Raw genomic sequence first — 10,006 nt, 5'->3', positions numbered from 1 at the left:
TGCAACAGCGGGGCGGTTGCTTCCCCTCTCGGGGCCTCAGTTCTACCTCCTGTACAATGGGCAGACCAATGGGCTGGCTCCCTGGCTGTGCAAAGCCCACCATGTGAAGTATTTGGGTGTCTTCTGCAGGTCCAGTCCCCGGACCACGTCGAGTCCCCACCTCCCCCCCTCACCTGCCTGCAAGGCCTTTCTGCCACTTGGGCCTCCCTGGAAAACTCTTATTCATCCTTCAAAATCCCAGCGATCACCTCCCTACAGCCTTCCTCGGTCCCTTCAACTCCTCCAGCCCTGTTCTTCCTTCCAGCCCAGCCCTGATACTAGCTCTGGAAGATTCTGTGTCCAGCTCTTTCTCCCCCTGCCTGGGGGCTCCTTGAGGGCAGGGTGGGCACAGAGGGCGTGCTGGGAGAGTTTGCTGAATAAACAAAGGAGTTCAATGGAAAAGATGGTTTGTTTGGACCTGGGGCGATGGGGAGCCCTGGAGGGTATGTGAGCTGGGGAGGATCTTGGTTTGGGGGTCAGGTTAGAGACTCCTCAGGGGCTGCCAAGAAGGTTCCACGCAGACCAGCAGAGGAAGTTCCTGGGGACAGCTGGGCAGGGCATGGCTGGGACCCTAAGGACAGACCCCCCTCCACCGAGTCCCCAGTCCCAGCTGCTGGCCTTGGCTCTGTCCTGTGGGGAGCTGATTACAAGCCCTTGGTGGGTGGAGGGAACAGGCTGCTCTGGGGGGGTCAGAGGGCAAGGTTGGGGATGGGGTGAGACTGTGGGGAGGGGACTAACGTCAGCAGGGACTGGACCAGGCCCCCCTCAGCCATGGCCACCTCAGGACTGCTGGCAGCTGGAAAGATACGGAGAGTGACAGAGATAGGGATGGAGAAAGAGACCACAGAGGCAGAGAGAGGAGGGGTGGGAGACAGAAAGAGGGGAGAGAGAGACTCACAAAGAGACAGAGACAAAGACCCTGAGAGAGAGCAAGAAATTGAGAGAAAGAGAGTGTGTGAGGGAGGTAAAGATATGAAAAGAAAGAGCAAAAGAGATCCAGAAAGGGAAGTGGGGAGAGGGAGGGAAACAGAAAGACTGAGAGATGGAGAGGGAGAGACAGAGAGAAAGAGACCCAGAGAGAGGAGAGATGTAGAGAGACACAGACTGACCCAAGAGAAACAGAGAGAGAGACAACACAGAGAAAAAGAAGAGGGGAGGAATGGAGTAATAGAGACAGACTGAGACAGAGATCTCTGTGGAAAGGCTAATTGATTTGGTGGGAGGGTCCACCTGCCTCAGGTTGACTCTCCATCTGTCTCCCAGCCTCAGTTTCCCTCTTTGGTAAAACAGAGTCATAATGCCCACTGAGCCCAAGCCTGGCAGATGCTCAGTAAACCGTGCGCTTTATTGGGGGCCCCACCTCCACTTCCTAATCCTTCCCCACCACTCAACCCCCCCCCCACCCAGCCTCCCCCAGTAGCCTTAGAAGACCCTAGTTCCCAGGAGGCAGAGCCGCCTGGACCATTCAGCCAGAGGTTGGGACCTAGGCTGGCTCAGCACCCCACCCCACCCCGCCCCATGACCTTGGGCACATCTGGGGCCCCTGTCTGAGCCTCCCTTTCCTGATCTGTAAAATCATAGGCCCACCAGGCTCTGAACTCACTAGCCCCTGAACTCCAGGATCGCTATTTCTGAGTTTGTCTACTTCACTTCTTTAAAATGCTTTAAAAAGAAAGGCTCCTCATCGACTGTTTCTCAGGGGAGGTACAGCCAAGGTCCTAGACTGGAGAGAGAGACCCTCCATCTGACCTCGCCCTTGATCTTCTGGAATGCTCTGTCCCTCCTCCAAGGCCCCCAGCTGGGGCGTCCAAGAGCCTATAACAGGGTTCCGAACGCCCGAGTGCTCCCGCCGCCATGGACCCCTGCCCACCTGCTTGGACGCGGGCGATGGCGCTGCTGCTGCTACTGCTGGGTCCCTCGCTGGCGCTACGCCCTGCGCCGGATCCCGAGGCGTCACGGGAGAAGCTGTGTGGCGCCCACTTCGTGCGCGCGCTGGTGCGAGTGTGCGGTGGCCCGCGCTGGTCCCTCGAGGCCGGGAAGCCCGCGACCCGCGTTGACCGTGAGTAGGGAGGGGCGCGCGGGAAAGGGCACGCAGGCGCACGCGCTCACACGGGTCGTGGTCTCTGGACAATGAATGGGGTCGCGTGCGCTCTGAATAGGCTCCTGACTGGCTTGGCTCAAGGTGAGTGAGGCCAGCAAGGCAGGGTCAAGCTCAGTGGGATTCTTTATTTCCAATATTTTGATTTCTGTGCTATGGATTGAATCGTGTTCCCCCAAAATACGTGTTGTAAACCCTAACCTCTATAACCTGTTGCCATCAGGTTGACTGTGATATCTTAGCGACCACATGGGACAGAACAGAACTGCCCCATAGGGTTTCCAAGGCCGTAAATTTTGATGGAAACCGACTGCCACTTCTTTAACTCTTGGAGCAGCGAGTGGGTTCCAACCGCCAACATTTCTATCAGCAGCCTGCCCTTACCCACCTGCACCAGGGCTCCCTAACCCCTACACCTGTGGTATGATCTTGTTTGGGAATGGATTTTCTTTTCTATGCTAATTAGGCATATAGTGTGGGGTGGGTTTTAAGCCAATCACCTTCAAGAGCTAAAGGGGGCAGAGTAGGCACAGAGAAGCAAGCAGAAATGGGGATACACACTGCATGCATTTCAGGCAGGAGCTAATGAACAGAAGCTGAAAGAGATAATCTGCGGGAACAGAGAGTGAGCCTTACCAGAGAGGCTGAATTCACCCAGAATTCAGATTTACAACCTCCTGACTATGAGGAAACACATTCCTGTGTAAAGCCACCTACTTGTGTTATTTCTATTATAGCAGCACTGGAGAACTAAGACAGTGGGTCTGCGTTCCATTTGATTTTTAAAAATATTCCCTTAAGACAGTATTTATTCTGATGACTGAGTCATGGGACACACCCTTCAATCGTGCACCGGTCTCATTTGCCTTCTCACCCCAGATCTGGTGCAAGGTGCGTGCAGCAGGTTTGTGTGCATGCCATGACACACGTGTGCCCAAGTGGGTCTGTGTGACATCAAGCCAGAGGTCTTCAGAGGTGCACCTGAGGATGGAGGTCAGGAGGGGGGCTGTGAAGTCACAAGGGTATGCCACATGCCACATGCTGCCCCTGCTGTGCTCTGCACTTGGATCCATCTCTGATGGGGTCTGGAAACTCCCCACCTGCAGCTCCAGGACCTCCAGCCCCCCCCCCCTTGGGTCACGCCCAGGCGTGTGATGGTGTGTACAGCTGAGTATGGGCATCAGCAATGGGGGCAATGAAGGGATGCCTGGGGTACAGGAGGCTCTCAATACGTGTGACTGCTTATAGCTAATGTGCATGGCATGTTTGGTGGGAGCTCTGGTAGCATAGTGCCTAAGGCACTTGACTACTAAGCAGAAGGCTGGCGGTTCAAACCCACCAGCCACTCCTCGGAAGACTGGGCAATCCACTTCAGTAGAGATACCGCCTTGGAAACCCAAGGAGGGTTCTCTATGAGTCAGGATCGACTCGATGGCAGTGAGTTTGGTTTTTGCTGTGTTTTGTGGGTCATTTGGCAGGATGAGAGCATGCAGGTGTGTTGACATAGCAGGGGAGAGGATCCTCAGGGGTCCTCCCCCTGCCCCCCACTGAAGCCTGCTCTGTCCACAGGTGAGATGCTGAAGTGGCTGGAGGGACCACATCTCCTCCATGGGCTGGCGGCCAACAGGGACCTCATGGTGGCACCTGGCCCACAGCCCTTGCTGCTGTCCTCTCGCCATCACCACCAGCACCGGAGGGCCACTGCCAACAACCCTGCCCAGCGGTGCTGCATCAGCGGCTGCACCCAGCAAAACCTGCTAGCCCTCTGCCCACACTGAGCCCTCCTCAGGGGAGCCTGAGGCCCAGAGAGATCTGGCAAGCACCTGAGGACACATGGCAACCACCTTACAGCCTCATGCCTTGAGGGGTATCATTGATTATCTCTGGGGACAGGGTGCTCACCATCTGTCCTCTGTGACACCAACAGGGGGAAAATAAAAACAGAAACAAAAACAATCCAAACCCACACCCTAATCTGGCTTGGAGGGCCCCCGGTCTTACAGCTTTGTGTTCTTTGCCAGAACAGCAAGGGCCCATATTCTCCTCTCTCTCTGCATTGGGTCTCCTGCTCTCTCTCTCCAATAGCAAATAAATAAACCTCTTGCAGAATCCAAAACAGCTTCTTGCATTTTCTCTAAAAAAAGGGGACTAGGCTGAACAAGACCTGTGGACACTTTCAGGAGCTTGATAATAATTTGAGAGTCATCCCAATACAAAATGTCAGAATGGACTGGTCCCTGGAGAAGGTTATCAAGCTTGGTATAGTGGAGGGTCAGTGGAAAAGGGGAAGGCCCTCAATGAGATGGAGTGACCCAGTGTCTGCAGTGATGGGCTCAAGCATGGCAAGGATTGTGAGGATGGTGCAGGACTGGGTGGTGTTGCGTTCCATTGTACGTAGGGTTGAGCCGATTTGACAGCACCTAACAACAAGGCCCAGGTGGGACTGCCTCTAGTCCATGGTCAGACAGGGAGGGAGCGGCCACGCTCAGGATTTGAACGCAGGTCTCTACTGAAGCCCACAGGAGGTCAAGAATGGTGGAAACAACACACAAATATGTGAATGGCAGTCGCACTGACGTGCATTGGACCTGCCCGGATTGTTACTCCTGTGCCCTCCCTTCAACCTAGACGGGGACAGGGAGCCAAGGTGGCCTCGGCGTCCCCAGCCCACCTGCCCCAGGCAGGAACAGTCCTCCCCCAGCCTTTCATTCCTTTCCCTGCCATCCAGTTGGCAGTGAGAATCAGTCTTGAGGATATGGGCTGAGGGCCACAGGGCGCCAAAGAAGGTGCATGAGCAGGGATGGATGACGGTGGATCATTCTGTTAGAAACCCCAGCGACCCCACCTCTCTCAGGCCCTGTTTGGACTGGTGTAGTTTTCTACTGGAGTCCCTGGGAGGTGCAAATGGGTCACATGCTTGGCCGCGAACCGAAAGGTTGCACGTTCAAATCCAACCAGAGTTTCCTCAGAAGAAAGGCCCAGTGATCTGCTTCTGAAATCCTGTGGAGTAGCACCCCGAGATAACCTTAAACCTTAAAGCAAAAACATGCCCTGAAGTCTTCTTAAAACAAACAGTGGTTTAGTTTAACTAGTAAAGATGGTCTGCCTTGAGTACTGTGCTCTTTTAAAGAACTATATATATGGGCTCAAAGTGATGACAAGAGATTAGATAGGAACCGTGGGGGCAGTGAGTTTATATTAAAGGAGGAGGAACAACTCAGAGGTGGGTGTGCATGGTGGCACAACTCCAAGAATGTCATCAATGTCAACTAACAACCTGTAGAAGCTTAACTTGGTATGTGTTCTGCTGTGCATATTCTCAACAAAATAAATTACAAAAATTGAAATAACTTAATAATGCTTTCTTCAAATAAATAAATAAGAAAACTCTATGGGGCATAGTTCTACTCTGATACACACAAGGCCACCACAACTCAGTTTGACGGCAACTGGTTAATTTCTATTGTAATCTTTTAGGGATGACTGTAGGTTGGTTTGCATCAAAATCTGTAAATTACTTTACTGAAACAAACAAACAAAAAAGGCATCAAGGTCTTCAAGAAATATTTTCTTCCCTGAGGATTCCTTCCACTGTCTGAGGTCCTCCCACACCTGCCCGTGAAGCCTGAGCCCCACCCACCTGTCTTGAGACCCATGGGGCTGGAGCTGGCCAGCTCCCTTGGACCTCCCCAATCTGTAAAACATGCTGAGCTTGGGGCTGAAGGATTGGGCCACTTGAAGACTTGAGCCTCCCGTTCTCTGGGCATTGGGGTGACCATGAGTGCTAGTCTCAGGCTCAGTGAAGACCCCTCCAGCCCCAACTCTGTTCCCTGAATTCTAGGGGTGCCCAGGTGCAGAGGTGAGGTCCTGTTGGAGCCTCTAAACTCCCACCACCTAAAACAGGCAGTTTCCCTCCTCAACCCAAGGCTTCCACCATGACAGCACTTGATATCACAAGAAGCAAGGAGGGGGCAGTTACATTCAAGGGCCTACCTGGCCCCTCTCAACACCTGAGGGGGTCATGATGGGGCAGAGGCCAAGAGTAGGACCCCGCTTTTCCAGGCTGAGGGATGCTTCTCATGTCAGTGTCATGGGGACTCAGGAACTCCTGGCTTGCCTTGAACTGTGGCTAGAACTCCTCCACCATTAATCATGTGGCTTTACTACCAAGGAACCCCTGCTTAGGGTCCAGCTTGTGACAAAAGTCAGGACTAGGAAGTGGAACCTTGACCCAACTGGAATTGACAAGGCAGCAGCTAGGACCTCAGCAGAGCTGCTTCAGTGCCATTAGCAGCCACTGAACGGAGACAGGCATTTTCAGAGGTCCCTCCAGCTGGGAGTCTAGGGTTTTGAAGGATGTGTAGGAGTTTGCCAGGAAAAATTTTAATTCACCAAACTCTTCCCGGCACTCCCTTACCCCTAGGACACTTAGGAACACAAAGTTCTCAGTGTCCTGGGAAGCAAGTGCTGTCCCTTCCAATGGATATGGAGTCTGGACGTTCCTGTATGCCCTCAGTATACCTGTGTTCGCTTGCCACAGGTGAGGTTGGGCTGGCTGAGTGCATCCCACATGAGCAGCATCTCGTAGGGCAGGAAACGATGTACCAGCAGCAGCTCCCTGTAGAAGCAGGGGTCGAAGGAGGGCAGGCGTGGTGAGGGGGCCTGTATGCCTCCAGTGTGGATGCCGCTATGCATGGCGGGCTTCAGGCCCTCATGTTCCAAGCACATGCCCAGGAAGACATCATCAATGGGGAAGAGGTCCAGGACACGGGCCGCCCTGCGCAGGGCAGCAGCTGTGAAGCGGGACAACAGGAAGCCACCCCCCCCACAGTAGGGCGGGTATTGTTCTTCCTTGGTCACCACCTTTGGTATGTAGTACTTGCTCCAGGGAACCCGGATGGGGCCCACATTTCTGATCAGGTGCCCCACGAAGAGGTGGCGGCTGGGGTCATGGCCCTGCAAGTAGGCAACCATGTTGCTCGTGTGTGCGAAGACATCATCGTCCCCATTAAGCAGGAAGCTGGCGTTATTGCATCGTGTCTCTTGCCACTGTAGGAACAGCACCTGCAGTCGGAGTGGGTAGATCACATGGGGTTTGAGGACTGGGCTGTTGAAGATTCACAGACAGTGCTTCAAAGCATCAAGAAGTGCTTGAAAAATTGTCACATTTACATTTATGGTTATTTCTTCCAACTCGAAGGAGCTCTGGTGGTGTAGTGCCTAAGGCATTTACTGCTAACCAGAAGGTTGGTGGTTCAAACTCACCAGCCACTCTGTGGAAGGAAGACTGGGCATCTACTTCTGTACATATTTATCACCTTGGAAACCCATTGGGGGTTGCTATGAGTCAGAATCGACTCGAAGGCAGTGAGTTTGGTTTGCTTTTTGGTTCTTCCAAATCTGCCTGGCCCAAGCTTTATTGTCAACTAATTGTCAGATCGCTAGTTAACATGTCTCCCCCATTGTGATGCTCCCAGAGTAGAGCGTGTGTCCCTCCTGTGTGTGCTGTCTCCCTAGCACCAGGGTAAGGCTGGCTTCAAAGGTCCTTGGTTCCTATTTATCACACCCTTCTGTGTTGGGTGTTATAAATATGGGATGCTGAGAGGTGTGGCCCTCCACCCAGCCCAGCCTCTGTTTCCCTATAATAACCCATTTGGACTGAGCATTTGCTATGTGCTGGGCACGTGTTCATTGCTTGCCCTACCTCGAATCCGTAATCCATCCTTAGAGGGGGACCCAGTTAACCCCATCTACACATGAGGCAATGGAGGCTCCCCAGGGCAGGTTCCATGAGCAAGGTTACATAGCGGAGCAGGGACACCAGACCTTGAACCCAGCCTGTCTGCACCCACTAGGAGCAAGAGCCTGCACTGAGTCTCCTTTCAATTCCTTCTGTTGATTTTGCTCCATCCACCAACCTAGGGTGGGTCCTGTTGTTGTTGTTGTTATGTGCCCTCGACTCATAGCAACCCCTCCTTGGGTTTCCGAGGCAGTATCTCTAGGGAAGTAGATTGCCCCATCTTCCTTCCGAGGAGTGCCTGGTGGGTTTGAACCACCAGCCTTCTGGTTAGCAGTCAAGTGCCTTAGGCACTATGCTACCAGAGCTCCTGAGAGCCTCAGATTTCTTGCCTGCAAGATTGGCAGGGTTCTCTCTACCTCTCAGGAGTCTTTACTAAGCACCTACTGTGTGCCGGACCCTATTCTAGACACTGGGGATAGAGAGGTGAGTGAAACAGACACAGACCCAGCCTCATAGGAGCCAGCACCTGAACAAATGAATGGGACATGTCTCTACCCACCCCCATCACTATCATCATCATCATCACCACAAATGTTCGTTGAGATCCCAGCACTGGTCCTACCCCACTCCCCACCCCCAAAATCCAACCAGCTGTTGTCAAGTCAATTCTGACTCGCAGCCACCTGCGTATTGAGTAGGACTGTGCTCCACAGGCTTTTGAAGGCTGAGACCCTTCCGAAGCAGATCCCCGGGCCCTCCTTCTGAGGCACCTCTGGGCAGGTTTGAACCGCCAATTTTTGGTTAGAAGTCAATTGTTTAACCACCTTATAATTATCATCTCCTATGAGGAGCTCTGGGGGTATAGTGCCTAAGGCATTTGACTGCTAACCTGAAGGGTGGCAGTTCAAACCCACAAACCATTCCACAGAAGGAAGACTGAACAATCTACTTTTGCCTTGGAAACCCAAATGGGGTCGCTATGAGTTGGAATCCACTCAATGGCACTGAGTTTGGTTTTGGTATAATCCTCACAACAGCCCTTGGAGGTGAGGGTCCAATGAATGTCCCATTTCGCAGATGAGGAAATTAAGGCACAAAGAGGTGAAGGAACTTACCCAAGGTCAAACAGTAAGTAAGAGACAGAGCTTGGGTTTGAACTTGGGCCACTGGCTCTGAGATTCACTCTTGTAATCTCATTCCCCTCCCCCACTGAGATCAGTGTTTATAAACTCACCTTGCCTCTGCCTCCCATAGTCTAGATTTGAACCCTGGTCTAGATTCATGATTGTAATCTCACCACTCCCCTCACCCCTCTCCCTACAGCCTGGATTCAAATCCTGGCTACCGGCAGTGACATCACTAGGGGTGGTGTCACCCAGTGTGGCAACTCATGGCTTCAGCCACCTCATGGACCTCCTCCCATATCAGATGATACAGAATCCTTAGTAATGTTTTTTGTACCAGTGTTATTTGTAAATCGTAATTCCCACATATCAGTGAACCTAATGGCAATAGTAGTGACATAAACAACTAGCAAAACTCAGATTACACCTTTAAATCACAGTATCACATACATAGCTTAAAGGCACATTTACATAGTTCGATGTGGTTGAAGTGAAAACTTGCTAAGGAAACAATAGAATTTGAAGTAAAAGTGTTTAAGAGCTACATCAAAATTGGAGTTCTAGTGGCATAGTGGACAAGGCATCTGGTTGCTAACCAGAAGGTCAGTGGTTCAAACCCACCAGCAGCTCCACGGGAGGAAGATGGGAGCCATCCACTTCTGCAAAGATTTATGGTCTTGGAGACAATCGACTCCATGGTAGTGAGTCGTTAGTTTTTTTTTTTTTTTTTAAAGTAATAATAATAAGAGCTACATCAAAACTATATTCATTTTAATGTTCAACTTCACCGTTACATAAGATATGAGATACATTAATGGATTAGGTTTGCATAATCAATAACACTCCAAATAGTTGTAAATTGTTTAAGTGTACTCTTTCTTAGATTATATAAATACTAACAACAAAAACGTTTCTGTAAAATCACTGTACATTGAATCACAACATTGTTAAGGCAGCTTTCATACTTGAGCAGAAGCCTTTGATTGTTCTCCTTTTCCTGTAATT

At 51.6% G+C, this 10,006-nt stretch overlaps 2 protein-coding genes across 2 annotated transcripts in view; one reads left to right on the top strand and one right to left on the bottom strand.

Annotated features, from left to right (window-relative positions):
* The first annotated feature begins 1,926 nt into the window (after positions 1–1,926).
* Positions 1,927–3,915, top strand: INSL3 (insulin like 3). The gene is made up of 2 exons (XM_007945464.1): positions 1,927–2,098; positions 3,707–3,915. Exons 1-2 carry the CDS (start codon positions 1,927–1,929, stop codon positions 3,913–3,915), a joined length of 381 nt encoding a protein of 126 aa, XP_007943655.1.
* A 2,734-nt stretch (positions 3,916–6,649) lies between these two features.
* Positions 6,650–10,006, bottom strand: part of B3GNT3 (UDP-GlcNAc:betaGal beta-1,3-N-acetylglucosaminyltransferase 3) — a 5,058-nt gene continuing 1,701 nt past the window's right edge. The window contains exon 2 of the mRNA XM_007945463.1: positions 6,650–7,201. Coding sequence (XP_007943654.1) covers positions 6,650–7,201 — 552 coding nt within the window. The remainder of the gene's footprint in view (positions 7,202–10,006) is intronic.

The sequence above is a fragment of the Orycteropus afer genome, unplaced genomic scaffold (assembly GCF_000298275.1).
Source record: "Orycteropus afer afer isolate SDZICR_OR568_19922 unplaced genomic scaffold, OryAfe1.0 scaffold00136, whole genome shotgun sequence".
In the NCBI taxonomy this organism is placed as follows: domain Eukaryota; kingdom Metazoa; phylum Chordata; class Mammalia; order Tubulidentata; family Orycteropodidae; genus Orycteropus; species Orycteropus afer.
This window is presented reverse-complemented; position numbering and strand designations above follow the sequence as displayed.

What these genes read in the sequence shown, in the direction of transcription:
- INSL3 (XM_007945464.1), top strand. Translation starts at nt 1,927, where the DNA reads ATGGCGCTGCTGCTGCTACTGCTGGGTCCCTCGCTGGCGCTACGCCCT. An exon ending in GCCCGCGACCCGCGTTGACC is followed by an intron (nt 2,099 to 3,706) that starts GTGAGTAGGGAG and finishes CTCTGTCCACAG; the next exon opens with GTGAGATGCTGAAGTGGCTG.